Raw genomic sequence first — 19,783 nt, 5'->3', positions numbered from 1 at the left:
AGGAATGCAGCAAATTGGGGAGGGCATGGAGGCAGTAGATTTTGGCTCTAAGAGTGCTCCTCTGGGCTCAGTTCTGATGTGCCCATGGGGCTTGATCTTCTTGGCTGCTCAGGTGGGTGTTCCTGCATGTTAGTGACCCAGGATGGGGAGTGTGGAGCGAAGGGGGGGCACACAGGAGGCAGAAGGGAGGTTGTAGGACTGTCACACCTGTACAGATCAAGCATGTAAAAGTCCCTGGATTTCTTGCCCCTCAGTGCTGCCAGAGGACAAGGCTCCCCCTCACCCAGCTCCTTCCTGTCTGGCAAGGTCTGTGGGTTGCTGGAGGATTGGCAAGAGGTCATGTCCACAGCCGGGAGGTCTTGCTGGCGTTTGGGAGGTGACCCATGCTTCACTACCTCTGCTGGGACCTGGCATGTGACCCGGCACAGCCTCCGGCAAACAGAGCACTTTGTTCTGACCCTTTGCACTTCCCTGCCAGCGAGCTGCCCTCTAATCCCCCCAAGGAGGGATTTTCCTCTCCCACCCCGGCTCCCTGTGCCTTGGTCCCCTCGGAGAGCGGTCCAGGTTAATAATTTACTGCCTGCCACAAGCCACTCCTTCAGACTTTTTCTTCGACCTTCAGACTGCATTGCCAAAATAAAAACAACGGGAGGGAGCAGTACAAGCTGCTTCCCACAGCGAGAGTGTGGCAGTGCCCGCCAGCCCTGCTGCCGGATCCTGGGAGCCCTGTCTCTGCAGGTAATGCCCATTTGCTTTCTCTGGGATGATTGTGACTTTCCCTTCTTTTAATGAGTTCCTGAACCCCTTTGGGAGGAGCAGAGGGTTTTGTGAAGGACTCATCCCTTGCTGCCAAGAGCCCGGCTGGCCAGTGGAAGAGCTGCTCCTCAGGGCCAGCAGCTGGAAGTGGAGGGGGGTTGAGTTCCAGCACTGGGGTTGTTTCCCAGCTGTGGAGAAGTCCAGAGGGGAGATGACCAGCCTCCTTGCTCCCCCTGCAAATGCTGCAGTAGTTAGGAAGACTTATGGCACTAGCTCTGCTTCCCTCAGGAAAGTTCCATCAAAGGAACTTCCATCACCCTGCTTGTCCCTGCAGCCCCACATCAGCTCACTGGGTGAGCTCCTGTGGGGAGCACCCACAGGTGTTCCTGATCTGGGTGATTCCAGGAGCTGGCAGATCAGCAGAGACCGACTGTGTGTGTCCGCATGTTCCTGGGCCACCTGCACATGGAAAGGAGCCTTGGGCTCCACTGGGATTTGCAGCCAGCACCATAAGGGTGAAGTTTACACCGGAAATTTCAGGTTGTGAATTGGCTGTGGTCTCCTGGGCTGTGAGAGTCTCGGGGCCCGGCCTGGTGAAGCTCAGGGGTGCTGTGCCCAGCAGCCTTCTAAGAGGGCATTCCCAACCCCCTCGCTGGCAGGACAGGGACGGCTGTTCCTGCTCAGTTCCAGAGCAGGGGAACAGAGCTGGGCTTGGCAGATTTCAGGACAGCTCTGCTGCTCTTGTGCAGGGGCTCACAGGTCCTGGCAATGCCTTGAGCCCAGCTTGGACTGGGCTGCTCACTGGATCCAGTATGTATAACTCTGCTGGAGACACTCTCTGGCTGTGCCAGCACCAGTTGCTTCCCAGGATTTGCACGTGGATAAAAAGGGGTGAAAACATATATCCCATGCAGAGGAGCTGGAGTTGGCAGCTCTCAGGGGTGGAGCAGGCAGAGGGGAGGCATTCCCAGGGACACTGCACCCATAAGCTATCCTCACAAACCCAGTGCTGCGCCAGCAGTGAGGGCCTGGGTCCGGGCAGTGCAGCTCTCAGAGCCACTCCTGGACTGCTAAACCCTGCTCAATCCAGTCCTCTCTGCCCTTGTCCCCACCAGGCTGAGCACATTTGGGGTTTGAGTTGTGAGTGGTGGCCCTGTGTCACACTGAGCTGTGCTACAGGGGAAAAGAGGCATTCACCCCAAAAACCAGGTTTTGGTGTTTGTGTTTTTTGGGTTTGTGGTTGTTTTTTGTTTGTTTTTTTTTTAAAGACCTAAAACACGGGCTGCAATGTGTCCTGAAGTGCAGCTGGGAAGGAGAGGAGGGGACAGCAAGCAGGAGAGCTGAGCCTTCCCCAAGGACAAGGCTGGCCAGGAAGGGCCACTTACAGTCAGGCTGCTTCCAACCACGTGTTATTTATTCACTGAGACTGTGCCTACACTTGAAAAGCACTTGGGAGCAAAAAAAAGTCCAGCTAATTAATTTAATGGCAATAATAACCTCAGGAATTTATTCCTCAGAAGATGTAAAGGCTTTACAAGAGATCAGTAATCATTCTGCCATATTCATATTTACAAAAACAGAGGCATGAAAAGTGGCAAGAGTTGCTCAAACCCACCTTAGCTGTCCTTTGGAATAAAAACCTGATCCCCAGTGGTCTCCTCTTGTCTCCTTTCTCCATGGGGAAATATCCCAGCACCTATGTGAGATTCCTTGGCAAAATCAAAGGCAAAGCCTCAGGCAGAGCCCTGGTTTTTTGAAGCTGAAAGAAAAATGTAGAGAGGGAAAAAAAGGGAAATATTTTAAAGAACTGCAATGGTCACCAGTAATCTATTTAGTCTTTTATGGATCCTCCTAAAATGAACAAATAGCCTCTGGGCTTTTAAAGAACGTCCTATCCTATCCCACCCTGTCCTATTCTATCTTAGCTCTTACCCAGCAGAGATAACTGAGTAGCCAAATATTTTAGGTCAGCTTTCACTGCAGATCCACGGACTCTTGCTCTGTGCTTTCTAGAGAAGTATTTGATTTAGCCTTATCTGGACCTTCCCTGCAATTCCAGCTGCTCAGGACTGTGTGGCTCCACTTCAGTGATACTTTTATGATTATGGTTATGGATATTGCTAGATAGGGAGATTAGGATTATCTTTCCCTGTAAAATAACATATAAAATATTGTGTGTGTGAGAGAGAGGGTGCTTCTCTGTGTGTAGAGACAATGGGCTGGACCTGTTGTTCCCACTGGATGTGTCCTGTCCCAGAGAAGCTGCAAATGTGGCTTCCCTGGGATGGCTCTGCCTGGAGGGATCCAACTCAGCCACAGAAGGACCACGCAGCCCTTGACCCCTTATAGGGCTTGGGGAAGTGAAGGTAGCTTCCCTTCCTTGGTGGAAAAGAAAATGTTTCCAAGTACAGGCAGTGTGTGGAGGCTCTGAGCTGTGTCAGTGCAGCTGCAAAAATTCCCTTTCTGTGGCCAGGGCCTGCTCCCCCTATGGCCTGACAAGGTCCAGGCAGGAGGTGTGCACAGAAGGGGTTAAATTTCCCCAGAGCTGCTCCTCACCTTTGAACTCAGGTCCAGCCAGAGGTTTTCCTGGCACAGATGTGTTCTCTGGAGGGCAGGGAAACAGCAGCCAGACACAGAAGAGCAGCAACGCTGGAAAAACCCAGCCCTGAGATCAGCAGCTGCACCGGAATTGTTTAATTTTGCATAGGAGTTCGTGGGTGCTGGGCAGGGGAACGGGCCAAGGTCAGTGCTGGTGTAAGGGGGCACGGTCACCCTGCTGGCACCTGCAGGGACACGTGCCTGTGTGATGTGTGTGCCCTGCAAGGGCTCCCACACTCAGAAGTGCCTTCAGCACAGCATTAACCTGTCCAGCCATGGGCACGGCCGATGGTCAGTGAGGGACAAGAGCTGCTGCAGGAGGTGACCAGCTGTGGGCACACAGGACAGGGCCAGGGGAAAGTCTCACCTCTTACACGTGGGGAGGGCAGGAGGCTAACCCTGCTCACACCTACCTGTCCCACTCCTGTCATCATGGTGACAACTGCTCACCATGGTCACCTCTCCAGGGAGAGTCACAGGGCTCCACAGGCAAAGCCCTTTGCAGCTGCCCCAGGCATCTGGTGGTGTCTGATGCTGAATCTCCAGTGAGGATGGGCATTTTCTGGTGGGCTATGTGTCCGTGTGCTTCCAGGGAATGTTTTCTCCTGTGCCAGGGAGCCACCAGTGTCAGGGCAGTCACCCCGGGTACGGGTTTTAGCTCCTCAAAAGCATCTAAACCCCAAATCCTTTCCCAAGAGCAGAAATACATGAATTCAACAGCTTTGGGGTAAATTTCTTCTGCGGTACAGAAGCCAAACCACTCAGCTCTCTTCCATTCCCCGTCTGCCAGTCCCAAAGCACTTTGTCACCGGGGTGATGGCAGAGCCCCCGAGTGACCTCCACCAGACTGAATGCTGAGTGGGTGCTGCCCAAACGAGGGTCAGGAGCTGTCCCTGTGTCCCAGAGCCGTGCCTGGCTGGCAGGCAGCCAGTGCTGCACCCAGGGACTTGTTTCTGCTCTTACTCTGTGCCCTTCACCTTTGCAGACAGAGGAACATCTGCGTGCTCTGCTTCCCGAGGACATCCGGAGCCAGCAGCTGGATTCCTGCCCCAGCTGTGAGGAGAGGAGATTATTTCAGCTGTTTAATGTTCGTGGCCTGGATGGAGCCCTCCTCCACTGCCCTGGGCAAGACAAAGGGTAATGCTGCTGGATGGTAAGGTGTCACTAAGCCCTGGGGGTGGTGAGGGCATGGAGAAGACTTCCCCATGGAGGTCTCCCACTAGTGTTGGGCTGCAGAGCCTTCCCGGTGGGCTCCAGCTGGGCTCAGCCTGCCCAGCAAGGGCTGCAGGGAGCCTGGTTCCCATGGGACACACACAGGGGACTCGTGTGTGAGGGGAGGTGGCACCTTTGCATCGCACACCTGGTCCTGAGTGACACCCAGCCCCGGAGTGTCAGTGACCCTCACAGAGCAGGTAGGATGGATAAAACCGACCCAACATCATTTTACCATCACTATCTGTCATCAGATTAGGTGTTTTATGCATTTTAGCAGTTAAAATTTGCCTTACAGGATCCTTCTGCTTTCTCATCTTTAGATAGGAAGTGGGTTTTAATTAAAGATGCCTCTTCCTATGGAAATTAAAATCAAGTTGATAGCACCGAGATTTTCATTAAAGAAACAAAAGCAGAAGGCACTGACTAGAAAATGTAAGTTAACTGATGAAATTATTCTGAAATTTGACAATTTCAATGCAAGTGGAGGCAAAGCTGGAGAAAAGAAAAATATGTTAAGGGATATTCTTAAAAGATGTCAATGCTGATAGCCTGAGAATATTGGCTGAGCAAAAAATCAGGTTTTGACCTGAGAGAAGGCAACATTTCAAGCAAAATGCTGCTTCCCTTTCCTTGCTACACATGGCACCAAGCACATCAGATGTCCCAAGTGATCTCCCGCAGTAGCTGCAGTCTGGAGTGAGGGCCACCCATCCCATGGTGGCTGTTCTGCTTCCCACAAGGAATGCTGCCCACAGCATGGCTTTTACCTCCTTGCACCCACCACTGAAATTGCTCTGCAAGCTGGTTTCCTGCTGCTGCAGCTGCACACAGGGAGATTTTGTAGGAAATTACAATGGAAGCAAAAAGTGACTGCTTTATTTTTAACGAAGAGAGAGAAGACACCAGCCCTTCTCCCAGGTCCCTTTTGCTCAGAGCTTAGTCCCTGGTCTCTCAAATCACCAGGCTCCCTGTGTGTTTATGTTTGCAGCTAACAGTGCTGCAAAGCACCAGCCTGGCTGCCCTGGCTGCAGCCCTCCAGGATTCCTGAGGACAGTGGAAAAAGCAGCTCCTTCAGGGTTTGACCTAAACCAAATGCCAGTTTTGACCTTCCTCCAAACCACTGGATGGCAGACAAATTTCCAGCTGACTTGTAAAAAATTATTCAGAACACCTGAGCTGCCTGCCAGGCTGTAATCTGCTCCTAGCCACAACCTACACCCTTTCCTCCCCACCCAAAACTACCCCTCCCACCTAAATTCTCACTCCTAGGGTATAGCTAGCAGGTGTCTATTCATCTTTTGCAGCTGGGCAGCTTTTCCTGCTCTCTTTAAAGTGTTGCAGTGAGGCACTAGCAGTGGCACGATCACTTTGAGGGGTTGAGGGTGGTTGTGTTTAGGGGCTAAATGAACTGCTGCAGGAAACAAAGCTCTTCCCCTCTGGGTTTTAGGAAGGGGCTTTGGGCTCCTGGCCTAACAGGGTGGGCTGGTGCAAGGATGGGAAATGGGGGGAATGAGAGGTCTCTGCACTCACTGGTTGTGGGCTGCTTCCCGTGCTTCAGGACTCAGCCTCTGGCAGATGTGCTCCCAGGTATGTTTAGTGACTTGTTTTCATGGAATTATTTTTCTGCCAAGCGCTTCAAACTTTAGCCACCTGCTGTTTTCTTTAAGTTCTGCATACAGCTTTTCTCTAAAATTTCAAGGATTGGTTGTCTGTGGGCTCCAGCTTGCCCCGAGCCATGGCTGCTTGGCTGGGCTCCTGCTTTGGTTTGCAGTGTCCCAGGATCTGCAGGAGAAAATTGGACAAGCCAGGAGCTCTCCAGAGGGTGGCTAAGAAAGCTTCCTCAAATACAGAAGTGCTTTAAAGTCTTTCCTAACCTCTTCCTGGACTTACTGTAGTGCCTCAATGGGAATGAAAGTGCAGTTCAGTACTGGCTTGCAGCTATCTCTTAGATCTGTAGCTGGGGAAAACTTGAGCCTTTTTTTCCTCTCCCCAGTAAAAGCACGTGTTTGCGGGAATCCTCCTTCCCACCTCTCTCCCTGCTCTTCTCTGAGCTGAAACTGGGGCAGCTCCCCCTTAGGCTGAGAGCAGCCCCTGTGCTGGGTGAAAGCTGTGGGCTGCCTTCGGTGCCCCTCTCTCAATCCTGCCCTTCCAAACTCTGTGCTTCCTCCAAAGCATCACCTGCTGTCCCGGTGACAGCCCTGCCATGCCTCTCCATGCTGGCAGCCAGCCCTTCTGTTTAACCACAGCGGGAGAGGACGAGGGACTCGCTTGGAGGGGTTTGCAATGTAGGTTAGGTAGGGGAGGCTGCCGAGAGCGGTGACATCAGGGAGGAGGGTGGGAGGCAGCCCGCAGATGACGAGGCTGTGAGGTTGTATCTCCGTGCAGGGTACGCGTTGCATTAGTAATGTGTTTGTAGCAAATAACGCTGGGCTAGCATGGGAATGTGGGTCAGCACTGCCAGAACTGTGCAAGGAAGAGGGAGCTGCTCGTGCTGTGCTGGGAAGCAAACGTATGTTACTGAGGGATGTGTGGTGGGGGGAGATTTAGCTGCAGTAACTGCTCCAACTTGTAAGTAGCGGCTTTCTGTTGTGTGAGCGGGGACTTCGTTCCTGGGGGATGCCTCTGGCTGGGAGTTGGGGTGAAATTGTCTTTGAGGAGTGGGGAGCAGGGTGCAGGGGTTATTCCTGGTGTGTAATAGTCACATTATACTGGGAAACTCCTAGACTTGCTTGCCGATGCTCTCTGTGGCCCTGGCCGTGCCTGGAGCACCTGTGCTGCACCAGCAGGCACAAGGAGGGATGCAGCTGGGCATGTATAACCAAGGATTCCAGCGTATTTCTGTGACCTATTTCTGGTTCTGTTGTTCAGTGTGTGCGCTCAGGAAATCTTTGTGCTTCAGGGGGAGTAGGGTTTGTTAGTGATAAAGAAAAGCCTGCTCGACTGCTTGTGAGATTTAAACCACAAACTAACCTGTTTTTGAAGGTGGACTTGGGCTGGGGAAGGTGGCTCTGAAGCTGAATAGAAAGTGATATGGGATGCGGATATACACATCCTAAAAATGGGTATGGTACTTCAGTGCCAGAGACTTTAACCTCAGAGCAAGTCCCTTTAATGAAAAAGCTTTTCTGGAAAAGGCTGTCCTTGGTCAGCAGGGACTTGTTGAGTGGCTTCACTTCCAGCAAAGAGGCAGTGGAGCAGAACAGGGTTGGTGGAGGGAGGCATTAACGGGCTGCCAGGCTGGAAGGGGCCCTTGCCTAGCTGCAGGTTGCTAAAACAGGCTTGTCCAAGCCCCTTGGAGCAAGCCAGGAACTTGTCCTGCATCCTGTGCTGCTAGTAAATACCTCCAAAGCAGATGGATGTGTTTCCATGGCTTGCCCATGTGCTCTCCAAGATGTCCAAGCTGTGATATCTCCATCTGTGCCTGAGTCGTTATGTTCCCCCCAAGTCTGGGGTTGGAGCAGTGGCAGCACGCTGACCCTGGGGCCAAACCCAGGCTTGTGGGGGTTCAGATTTGGAGGAAATGGGCTGTATCACCTGATGGAGCTGCAGGCAGGGAGAAGGAGTGAGGTGTTCGGTTGGGCTGCTCTGGCAAGAGGCTCCTGAGCAGGGGTGGGAACCTTCACTCCTCTACGTACTGCTGCCATGTGCAGCTTGGGGCTTGTCCACACACACCTGTGTGCCCTGGCCATCTGCTGTGCCAACCTCCTTCCTGGCCCTGAGCCTTCAGTGAGTGTTGTCTGGTCAGAGACAGCAGCACTGATGTCCCCCTGCTGTGGCCATGATACCTGCCCAGCCTGCGGGACAGACGCAGCCCCGAGGCAGGTGTTGGATGCCCTTCAGCAGACCTCAGGGAGCCAGGGAAAGCCAGACTTTCCGGGAAAGGACTATGCCCAGTGGGAAGAGATGGGGTTTGATCTGTCTGGGTGCTGTCTGTGTGCTGTCCCCGCTGGTGGGTGCCAGCTGGGACAGGATCTTGGACCTGCTGCAGGGCAAAGTACGGACAAGGTCAGGGGCTCAGACCAGACTGAGGTTGTAAGTTTTCCCTCTGCATGGTTTGTGGATTTTGCTTTAAATTCCTGCTTTCCCTTTCTTATCCATTCAGAAACTCTAAACCCACAGCTTAATTTTTTGGCTGCTCATCAGAGCTGCCCCCAGATCTGCTGGTGGGGCCAGTTCAGTGGCTCTCAGGACTTCACAGGTCCCTCTGCCTGGCAGATCCAAATATCCATGCGGGAAGGGCTCTGTTATGGACTCGTTTGCCTCAAAACTCATTGTCCTACAAATTCTTTGCCCAGAGAGATGGCCTCTGGCAGTTGGTGCTGTCCATTCCCTGGTCTGTAGAAGAGCTATTCCAGGATATTTATGGACACAACTTGCTTGTGTCCACAAAGCCCCTTCTTTTTAAATTGAGGTAAACACATGTTTCTGTGAATGCTTTGATTCTTCCTTTCCCTTCAGTGGCAGAACTGAGTAAAACTGAGTCTTGAAATAATCTTGCTATCTACTGTCCTAAGCAAAACAAGGATCTCCTCTGTACAGGCTGCACTCCTTGGGCTTCCCTCTGGCTCAGCCTGTGCAGCAGCAGGGAGCAGGCTCAGGGCTGCCCCTCTGTGAAGGGAGAGGTGATGATGATGATGAGTGATGGCAACCGCCTGCACGGCTGAGCAGCAGGGATGCTCCACGGTGGGAATCCCAGCTTCTGGCACTGGCTATGTGTCCTTGGGCAAGTCACTCCTGTGCTGTGTGTGTGCTGGCTTACCTCCTGCAGGGCCTGAAAGGTTTCATTCATGTCCCTAATTACTCGCAGAGTCCTGGATGAAAGGGACAGTGGATGTGCCAAGTGTGTGATGTATCCCAGTACAACCTCATCCTTGTGAGCACTCTCCTTGTTCCCCCTGGGGACACAGGGGTGGCTCAGGAAGGCTTGTCATTGGTGCTTTAGCCTGAGTCCCCTTGGCCACCAGAGAAGGTGTCTGTTTTGTGGCACTCATCGCTGTCCTGTGAGCTATTGAGGGCTCCTGGTGAAGCTGGGAGGGAAGATGTCCTGGTTCCTATAATTTCCCGGTTATTTTGGTATGTGAGTGGAAGGGGGAGGAGGGTGGCTGTGGAGAGAAGAGCAAGGTCAGAGAAGAACAAATGTGCCTCTGTGCACTTGTGATCACGCTGCCAGCTAATCGGCTTCGGTGCTCCAACTTTCCTCACAGAACTCATCAAGCACGGCCGGGAGAGGATAGAACAAACCATCAAGGCCTCCGGCTCCAGGCTCTGCTTGTAGTGAGTATGAAACCCTCCCAGTGGGATGGGAGCCCTTTAACAGCTCAGCCCGATAACCCCTGCGCTGGCTGGGTGGCGGATGGTGCTGGCTGGCACCGGGCAGATGTGGGCAGTCCCTGGGGACAGCTGCCAGTATCCGCTGCTGCCCGGCAGCTCCTGCCATGCTCAGCCTGGCTGCACAGGAGGGGCTTCTTTGGAATGGCTGGGGGTCTGTGCCTGGTGCTGTGTGGGGGCAGCGAGTGGGAGCACCCACAGGTGAGATGTGGGGAGGCTGGTGGGGTCTTTGGACCCCCTTTTTGGGAGGGGTAGGGCAGAGAGTGGCTGTGGGGATGGGAGCCTTCAGAGCCTTCATGTGAGGGGGAGTCAAAGCTCTCTGGGGTAGGGGAGAAGGGAGCAGAGCTGTTTGTTTTGTGTTATCTCCTTAATTCTGGCCTTTGCAAGGAGCATGGGGGAACCCTTAAAACCAAAGGGAGGAATCCCTGAAGTAGGGTCCACCTATCCCCAGTGATGCTCAGGCAGGATGGATCTGAACCAACAAGTGTTCAAGTCCAGCTCTTCCAGCCCCAGCAAAAGCTGCACCAGGCAGACAAGAGCCCTGGTCTTTAATGCTTCTGCTCACCGAGCCTGTCCTGGCTGCCATGGCAGCTCTCCTGCAATGTCAACAGCCCTGAGCTGCCCTGGTCTGACCTGGCCTGGGGAGTGGCCTCTGGCTGCTGCCAGCCCCATGGACCATGGTGGTTGGACCCGGCTGGACTCTCCTGGCTGCCCTGTGGGGATACTCACTGGGCTGCGGTATCCCTGGGCAGTGGGGTGGGGGCTGCAGCTGCCTTGAGAGGGGTCTGGCCAGGAGAGCTGTGACTTCACCTGGCCTGGTGCTGTGTTGCTGCTGGGGCTGTGCTGGTCCTCATGTGCTGGTGCCCTGAGCACTTTGTGCTATTGCAAGTCAAGGGCAGACATTTCATGTGCTTGTGCACCCAGGAACCCTTTTCCCCTAACCTCCTGTCAGCACACACTGCTCCCTGCCTCCTCCAGAGTGTGGGCATCCCCATCCTTTGGGGATAGCAGTGCTGGGGAGCTCAGCTCAGCCCTCCTGTGATGGATGGGGTGCACTGGGGTCTGCACTGCTCCCTGGAAAGTTAATGGTGTGAAGCTGTTTCTCCCTTGGATTTTGTTTTCAACACTGACTACTTCTTCTTTTCCCAAGTGCTGAGAGAGTTGCTTTTTTAATGGATCGTTCCCGGAGCCCAGACAAAAGCACCCAGGTAAGATCATGGCTCTGAACAAGCAGATCCTCACCTTTGGGACAGAGGGGGGCTGGTGCTTTTAGATGAAAAACAAGGAGAGAGCCTGTGTTAGCCTGCTGGCAGTCTTACTGCTGCCTTGTCCTCTGGGTGATGCTGGGCGAAGAAAAACAGCAGAGAGGCCCTTTTGGACAAGGCACAATGTTCCCAGAGTCTGGGGAGGGGAAGATTCCTAGGGAGCAGGAAGAGGAGGAAGAGCATGTATGTGTATGTATCCTCTTGTCTTTGGGAAGAGGGAGGCTGCAGCTCTGTGGTGCTGGGTGTGCATAAGGCCATCCAAAGAGACCTGAAAGGTTTGCCGAAGTATCAGCTGGGTCTCTTGCTGATGGGTGTTTATCAATGGCTCTGTGTGAGGGACACTGTGTTGAGGAAGGGAAAACCCAACGTGCAGCATAGTCCTTTTGACTAAAATTCTTGTTATCTTCTCTAGCCTTCAACACCAACTGACAACATCAACCTTGGACCTTCTGCTAACCCCAAGTAAGCCTCTGCAAAGCCAGGTAGGGTGTGGAGCATGAAGAAATCTGCCTGGGGGATGCAGCAGGTCCCTGTGTCTGCAGAAGTCTCAATAATTACATTTCTTGGCCTCTAACACCATGTGTGTCACCAACACACCAGCTTTCAAGACTAAGCTGTAGCTGGCACTTATAATCATTTTCTCCTGGCCATATCTGTAGCCTCTTGTCCCTTTTCTTTTGAGAGGTGATAAGCGAAGGTCTTCCTCATCCCTGCTGGCTTCCTGACTACCTTTCTCTAGAAACAGGGATAAACTGTGTCCCCTGTAAGGCATCACTTTATCCTTACAGGTGCTTTCACTGCTGCTGCCTTCAGCCTGGGAACTGCTCTTGGTGCTCTGCAGGGCGCACTGACACCCACAGTGCGAATCCTGAGCTGGCTGGGAGCGAGGGTCACCCACCAGTGCCCTTTAATCCCTTTCACAAACTCACAAACACTCGTTTTTCCAAGCAGGAACTCTGCTTTGATGGTGGTGTCACTGTTGCATGTTTCTCTCCCAGAAACATTAACTTGTTTCATTCTTGCCCAACAGTGCCAAGCCAACAGACTTTGACTTCCTGAAGGTTATTGGCAAAGGAAGCTTTGGAAAAGTAAGTGGGCTTGTGCAGGTGGGCTGTAGATCTTTAGAGGCAGCTTGGAAGGAACATGTGTTGCTGAAGGAGTTTCTGGCTGTGTCCTTTGCTTGCACCTCTCTGGCTGTCTGGCCTGAGTGGGACTGAGATTAAATAAGACCTGAGACAGTTATTAATAGTCCATTCTTGCTTTAAGGTCCCGCAACCTCTCTAAGGACTGAAGAGTGAGGTGCTTTATGCTCAGGGGGTGATGGTAAGGAGCAGTGCTTGATTCAGAATAAGTTTCAGACTTGTTCAGCAAAAGATCTCCAGAGAAATCTGTACCTTGGAGACAGCCAGGATTCACTTTAAAGGGGACTGTCCCCAAATGTTCCAAAAGTATTTTCTATTGGGTGTCTAGGGGATATATGTGGAGATATTGTGTGTTTTTCTTCTGGCAATGAAAAAGTGCTGGGAATTGAGAGGGCTGGAGCTTGGTCTTTAAAACCCTGTATCTGGCCCTCTGAAGCCGTTCTGTGTATGATCACTCACAAGAGTGTTGAGCTAATGAGGAACCACTGACCAAGGTGAGACTGAAAGCTGTGACCAGGACCTTCTGTTGCAGGTTCTCCTGGCCAAACGCAAGTGTGACGGGACTTTTTATGCAGTGAAAGTGTTGCACAAGAAAACCATCCTCAAGAAAAAGGAGGTGTGTCTGCTCTCCTGGGCTACTTCTGCAAACAGTGCTCGGTGTATGGGCTCTCTGGGTAATGCAGTTGGGGTACCTGGTGTTCATGTAGGCAGTTCACGTGTTAAACACGGATTTCTCTGTGCCATGAGAACAAAAGAACACAGATTAATTGGGTCAGATAGGAGGGAGTTGTTCTCCTTTTGGAGAATGACCCTCGTGGGCTCCCAGCTTCCATCTGTTTTGAAAACAGCAGTGAGCCCCTAGGGCAGGCTGGGCTGGACCCTTGCCTGAGACCTTAATGCCTCATCTGCTTTTTGGTAGCAAAACCACATCATGGCAGAACGTAACGTGCTTCTGAAAAATGTCAAGCACCCCTTCCTCGTGGGACTCCACTACTCCTTCCAGACCTCGGAGAAGCTTTACTTTGTGCTTGACTATGTAAATGGAGGAGAGGTGAGTGCACTTACAGGCTTTGTTTTAATCGTTTTTGGTCCTTCACAAACATGCTGCTTCATTTAAAACTGTTTCTTGTCAGAAGATAATGATGTTGAGGGATGATGTTGTTTTGACTGCTGGCAAAGAGCAGCCAGGAATACCTGGCAGGATGCCTCACCTGTAAATCCAGTCAAGATCTTGCTGGCTATGACCTGGGTCAGATGATTCCCAAAGTAAAGATGCTGAGAAAAGCAGTGTTGGGGCATTTGAAAATGCTGGGGAGAATATGGTAAGTATTGGTGTTGGTGAGCTTTAGGGAAACTCACTTTTGGCCTAGCTCTGGATCCATGTCTAAAGCTCGTGTGTGATGCCACTGCAACTTTGTAGACTTTTTCTGTCCTGTAGAGGCTTACCTTTTTCAGCTGTCTTTCTGTGCTATCTGAAACTGGCTGGGAGACATTGTGAAAGCGGATATCCTGCCCAAGCTGAGTTCATGTTGGGGACCTTCACATGTTCAGCTCTCTGCATGTACCACTTCTCATGGCCATACTACCACTGAAATCATCTTGTGGGTTGTAGTAAGCTAGGAGCTTAATCAGGTCAGCGGATGATGGAGGATTTGAGAACTAACTATTAATTTTTGTGAATGAAGAGGAGGACAAATGAAGCAATTTCTAGAAAGGTGTTTGGATTGCTTAAATTTACTTGGCTTGGGCTTATTTCATGCTGTTCATGTGCTACCTGCTGCAAAATGCTTGTCACTTATATAGCTGGCTTTCACCCTTGCTCCAAATTAGCCTTCATTTATTTAGAGACATGATGCACCCTCTCACCTTCCCATAGCTCTTCTTCCACTTACAAAGGGAGCGCTGTTTCCGTGAGCCCCGGGCCCGATTCTACGCTGCAGAAGTCGCCAGTGCCATTGGGTACCTGCATTCCCTAAACATCATCTACAGGTAAGGCAGGGGCACCAAGCCTGCCCAACCAGGGGTGCAGTGCTGCGAGGGAATGGGATTCACTGGGGAAGTGAAAGGCAGGACTGGCATAGCTGAAGAATCTCCTACCCCAGACAAGACTGTGCTGCTGGCACTTTACCCTGCAAGAGGGTCTGCACAGGACCCAACAGGCAATAAGCCATTCTTTCCCCTTCCCAGTATCTGTCTGAGAGTATTAAGTTTAAAGATATAAAAGAAAACTGGCTCAATAAGTAAGAAATATCTCTCAGTAACAATTTATGCATGGAAATCCTGGCTAACGCTTGATCCTGATAGGCTGTGAAAGCAGCCTACCTATGTTTGCATGTATGTATACTGATGGGAATCTGCAATTTGGGAAGGTCTTGGCGGTCTGGATTGGGAGGTTTTGTTAGCTCCTGTTCTTAGCTGATGCTGTTTCAGATCCATGTTTTCTAAATATCTGGCCAAATCTGCTCAAACAGCACTTTGTCTTGCAGGGACTTAAAGCCTGAGAACATTCTCCTGGATTGCCAGGTATAGTCACAGCTTGGGCTGTCTTCCTGCTGCCTTTAAAAATGTCAAGACCACAAACAGAGGGCTGTGGCTCTGCAAGCTGGGCTATAGCTGATGGATGGCATGGGTTTTGTCTGTCTGCCCCACTGCACTTCTGTGGGAAGGATGACTGGGCCTGCCCTCTGAAGGACTGCATGGATTTGGGGCCCCTGGCTCATTCCCAGAAGCTGTGCGTAGGGATCAGGGGTGTGAAGAGCAGGTCACTGCTGCAACTCTGGTGGTGACTGTTACATAAATTGGCTCTGGGATAAAGCAGCAGAAAATCACCACAGTGCTGCATCTCTTCATGGCTATCTAGCTGTAGACAAATTTAAAAAAAAGAAATCTAGACTTTATTTCCTCTATAGGCTCCAGTGCCTGTGCTGTAGGATGAACACAAGGGGAGGGAGGGGGGGCAGATGAGCAGTGGGAAACTAAAACCCACATGAAATGTAATGCATAGGTGAATACTTGGAAATCCTGTCTCCTCTCCAGAAAGAGTGGGACAAGCTAAAATATCTCATTTCTTTAGGGACACATAGTATTGACAGACTTTGGACTCTGCAAAGAAGGAATGGAGCAAGAGGAGACAACTTCTACCTTTTGTGGCACTCCTGAGGTACTGCATATGCTGGGGCTTTGCTGTGACCTGAGGGCTGGAAGCCTTCAGACACTTGTTGCTCTGGGTCTCGGGTTTATGTGACACCTCAAAAAATTATGGGCTCTCTGAGGCTGTCAGCCTGAAGCTGGAGTTCAGATAAGGCCTTCCCTATTCAGCAGAGACAGCTCTACCTGTAACAACACAGCAATTTCTGAGTATTAATCAGTTATTGGGGCAAGGGTTCCTGCACTTGGAAATGGCCAGGCTTGTGAAAATAGCTGTGGAGGTGGAGACAACAGTGTCCCTGGGAGCCTGTGAGCAGGATGTTTACCAGTTCTGAGACCCCAGAGGTGCAGGACAAGGAGCCTGCTGGTACTGGCGTGCACAGGACCTTGCTGTGCTCTCCTGTGTGTCCTTGGTGCATGCAGGAGCTACAGAATGCCCTGCATGGAGGAGAGCACCAGGCTCCCTCTGGAATGTGATCACTGCTCAGAGGGGAGGAAATGCCTTTTCTCCAATGCGCTCCAGCTGGCGTTTGTAAAAACCTGTTTCCAGTCTGGCTTCTTGGAGGCTTTTTAACCTGCTCCTGACGGAGCCTGCTGGGGATTTTGGTAGCACTTCAGCTGTTCCCCAGACAGCTTGACAAAGGCTCTGTAAACATGACACCTTTCAGTGTTCAAACTCAGCAGAAGGGGGCAGGAATTTCCCCCCTTTTCCAGGGGTATGCCTCTTATGCCATAGCATAGCATGAACCAAGGAGGAATGTTTGAGCTTTGTTTTCTAGTTTTGCTCTGTGTGTTGGTGTTTTCCTGTTCTAGACAGAGCCTGATAGCACACAGAGATAATTCTGTGGCAGACTGTTCTGCAGAATGCTCAAATTCTTGCCTGTTGCTCCTTGGTGGTGGCTCTTGGTAGTTTTGCTGCTTTGGGCAGGCTTACCGGGGCTGGAAACAGCAGCTTTCACAAAACTGCAGGAGCTTTTTAGAGGTGTGATGTGTCAGGGTGGCACAGGTTGGTTGGTTGAACTGTGGTGGGTGGCAAGCCCTTGTACAAATCCTCTCTAGGAAGAGAACCTTCTGTTCTCTGGAAGGACACTTTGAGGGCTTTGGTAGGTGTCTTTCAACGCCTTTGCACCAAAGCAAATGGAGAGTTTATTAGATAATAATAGGAAATACATCTGCGTTATTCCTAATGTTTGCTCAACACATTAGGAATAATGTGCAGCCAGGTTTGGGGCTTATAAGGGTAAAGCCCTTCCTTTATAATTTGACTCAAATATTTCCTTCTGGCTTCCCAGTACCTGGCTCCTGAGGTGCTAAAGAAGCAGCCCTATGACAGGACAGTAGACTGGTGGTGCCTAGGAGCTGTCCTCTATGAAATGCTCTTTGGACTGGTAAGTTTGGAAATAGGTTGGTTTACTTTACATGGTGGAAACTTTATTTTCAAAAGCTGTGGTGTGAGGTTGGTCAGGTGTTCAGAAGGTACTTGATAGACAACTAAATCCTGAATCAACAACCTGGTTCAATCTTGCCTCTGCCCTTCTGAGCAGAGGTGTGGCAGGTCTGCCTCATCTACTCATGGCAGGACTCATTTTGACCTGCAATTTGTGGCTCCTTCTGGTAGCTCATGTTTTACCTGGCTGCTTCTCCTCTCTTTCAAATTAGCCTCCTTTTTACAGCCGGGATGTGTCTCAGATGTATGACAACATTCTGCACAAGCCACTACAGATCCAAGGAACCAAGACTGTGGCAGCTTGTGACATCCTCCAGGGACTTCTCCACAAGGACCAGAAGAGGAGGCTGGGTGCCAAAACAGACTTTGTAGGTGGCCTCCACTATGATCGGGAGGGAGGATGGGAAAATTTCTGTTCTGAGCATTTCTTTCATAACGGCACTGCCTTGGAAAAAGCTTCCCACACAGTCTGTCCCTTCAGCCTCCTACAAGGGACACATGGGGTTGACTTGGATTTCCCCAACGGGAAAGGGGTGGTGGCCAGCTAAGGACACCAATGGGTCATTTCCCTTCAAGGGATTCCTGGACCATGACCCTCTTGTATCAAGGATTCAAGATTCAAGTCTTGCTTCAAGCTGTGAGACCAGGTGCTGGAAAAGGAGGGTTGGTGGAAAACTAACTTCTCCTTCCTGCTTTCTGTACAGCTTGAGATAAAGAACCACGTATTCTTCAGCCCAATAAACTGGGATGATTTATATCACAAGAGGATTACTCCTCCATTCAACCCCAATGTGGTAAGTGGGTAATTCTGTCTGCTGTACCAAAGGGATCCTTTCCAGATCTCTCATGCTGGCACCGAGGGTTCTGAGGTGTGGGTTGGGACCTGCAGATGCAGTGGTGATCTCTCTTTTGGAAGAGCAGCTGTGTTGGACTGCCTGAACACAAGTGGCTGGTTTGGGTCTGCCCACTCCATGATTGTGTGTCTCTGCTCCTTGGCTTAGGCTGGTCCAGCTGATCTGCGACACTTTGATCCCGAGTTCACCCAAGAAGCCATCTCTGCCTCCATCACCCACACGCCTGACCTAGCAGCCAGCAGCTCCAGTGCCTCAGATGCATTTTTAGGATTTTCTTATGCACCAGCTGAAGAGGACATTTAAGTTTTACAAAGGTTTTGTGAAGCCATATTTTAAATGATTGGGTTTTATGTTTATTTTGTTTTCCTTTTCCTTTTGAGAGGATTGGTACCATCCTTTGCTCATGGTTTAAGGAAATTGGCACTAACACACTAACTGGCTGGGATGGGTCAGAGCTCTTAATTTTTGCTGTTTGGTGGATTTTCTCCCTAAAGGAATGTTTCCCTGCCAGGGAAAGTGGGACACTGATTATGATTTTCCCCGAGTGTCTTGTGCTACTTGGCAGAATTGTATTCACTCTGTGATTGTATTTATGGTTGAGGAATGTGCCATCATTCACATCAACAGCTATGGCCCTGTAACTGGACACATTTTTTTTTTATTTTTTGTGGAGCTATGCTCAGCTATGTCCAATATCTTTCCCCAAGCCTTCCACAGAGAAGGATACTCTTCACATCACCAAGAACAGTGGCTTCCTTCTTTTAAGTAAACTCTCTCTCTCAAGCTACTCATCCTGGACTGAGCTGGGCTGAGGGAAAAACTGTTCATCAGTTATTGCTCCAAAGGCAGCTGCAGATCTGTAAGTCCTGAACTGCACTGTGACCCTTCATGCCAGTCTGTCCCTCCTCAGAGGGAATGGATTATCTCTCAGGTCCAGGACTGGGATGCTACTGCTGCAACAACGAGGCTGTGATGGAGGAGCCACTCTGTAGGAGGAAAATCCCAGATCAAAGGTGTGGGGAAAGAGGCTGAGCTGCTTGGAAAAATAAAAGTTAACTTTATAGCTGAACTCTGGTTGGGGTTGGGGGGTGCTTTCACAGCATGTGCTTGACTTGTCCCAGGCACACCAACACTTCTGTGATGAGCACGGGGCAGTGCACAGCGAGGGGTAGCTGCGCTCCAGGCTCCAGCACTCACCTGAAAATGCCCATCACTGCTGTGGAACCGTTATTTATTCTGCCTTAATTTAAATGATGGTGTATTCATTGAATGTCACTTCCCACTTTTTTTTTTTTGTTAAGCTGTTCTGTGCTGTTGCTGTAGGGAGAAGAGGGGGCTTGGTGCAACACAGGGATAAACAAAGGCCTTTCTAAAAGTTGTGTGATGCTCGTGCTGTGGGGAACCTTGTGCTGGAGCAATTGTTTGGGTTTTTTATCAGGCTTTATCTTGTATATGCTGGAGTCATTGGGAATCCGACATGGTTTATATTAAAGTGCAAACACTGATGTTCTTCTATGGCTGTCTTGGATCTGAGGGGAGGAGGGTAGGGGGTGGTTGCACTGTTTAATTTAAAGAGAAATTCCCTAATTTAAGATGATCACAGAATCATGAAAGGGTTAAGGATCTTAAAGGCGAGGGCCAGGGACACCTTCCACTCTCCCAGGTCGCTCTAAACCCCGTCCAGCCTGCCCTTGGACACTGCCAGGGATGGGGCAGCCACAGCTTCTTCGGGCACCCCGTGCCAGGGCCTCCCCACCGTCACAGGGCAGAACCTGCAGCTGTCAGGATTGGGATTTTAGACACAAGTACAATCAAAGGCCCAGAAGCGTCAAGAGGGGCTTCAGCAGAGCGGGACCGCACCGCTGGCAGGCGCGGCCCGCGGCCACGGGCCCGCACTGACCGCGGCCGGGTGCACGCAGCCCTGTCCCCGCCCCGCCACACCCCCGCCCTCCGCAGTGGTACCGCCCCGCCCGTTTCCCTGGCGGGGAGTGGAGCGAACCACCGCGGTGACCTCGGCACTCGGTGGGGGGC

At 51.2% G+C, this 19,783-nt stretch overlaps 1 protein-coding gene across 4 annotated transcripts; it reads left to right on the top strand.

Moving 5' to 3' along the window:
- The first annotated feature begins 495 nt into the window (after positions 1-495).
- Positions 496-19,257, top strand: SGK2 (serum/glucocorticoid regulated kinase 2). 4 transcript variants are annotated; one of them, XM_048322138.1, is made up of 15 exons: positions 496-738; positions 4,340-4,491; positions 9,774-9,843; positions 11,048-11,105; positions 11,575-11,624; positions 12,193-12,250; positions 12,837-12,920; positions 13,224-13,355; positions 14,181-14,293; positions 14,791-14,827; positions 15,378-15,464; positions 16,744-16,839; positions 17,111-17,266; positions 17,603-17,692; positions 17,900-19,257. In XM_048322138.1, exons 2-15 carry the CDS (start codon positions 4,440-4,442, stop codon positions 18,053-18,055), a joined length of 1,239 nt encoding a protein of 412 aa, XP_048178095.1. In that variant the 5' UTR covers positions 496-738; positions 4,340-4,439; the 3' UTR covers positions 18,056-19,257. The 4 variants fall into 4 exon arrangements, with proteins under 4 accessions (XP_048178095.1, XP_048178096.1, XP_048178097.1 ...); XM_048322139.1 differs by lacking the exon at positions 496-738 and having other exon boundaries at positions 4,422-4,507; XM_048322140.1 differs by lacking the exons at positions 496-738; positions 4,340-4,491 and adding an exon at positions 5,935-6,156.
- The last annotated feature ends 526 nt before the right edge of the window (positions 19,258-19,783 follow it).

The sequence above is a fragment of the Corvus hawaiiensis genome, chromosome 17, assembly GCF_020740725.1.
Source record: "Corvus hawaiiensis isolate bCorHaw1 chromosome 17, bCorHaw1.pri.cur, whole genome shotgun sequence".
Taxonomy (NCBI): Eukaryota; Metazoa; Chordata; class Aves; order Passeriformes; family Corvidae; genus Corvus; species Corvus hawaiiensis.
The sequence above is the reverse complement of the archived record's forward strand: the minus strand, read 5'-3'. Positions and strand labels throughout refer to the sequence as shown.

What these genes read in the sequence shown, in the direction of transcription:
- SGK2 (XM_048322140.1), top strand. Translation starts at nt 5,973, where the DNA reads ATGAACTGCTGCAGGAAACAAAGCTCTTCCCCTCTGGGTTTTAGGAAG. An exon ending in TCCCTAAACATCATCTACAG is followed by an intron (nt 14,294 to 14,790) that starts GTAAGGCAGGGG and finishes TTTGTCTTGCAG; the next exon opens with GGACTTAAAGCCTGAGAACA. An exon ending in ATGAAATGCTCTTTGGACTG is followed by an intron (nt 16,840 to 17,110) that starts GTAAGTTTGGAA and finishes CTTTCAAATTAG; the next exon opens with CCTCCTTTTTACAGCCGGGA.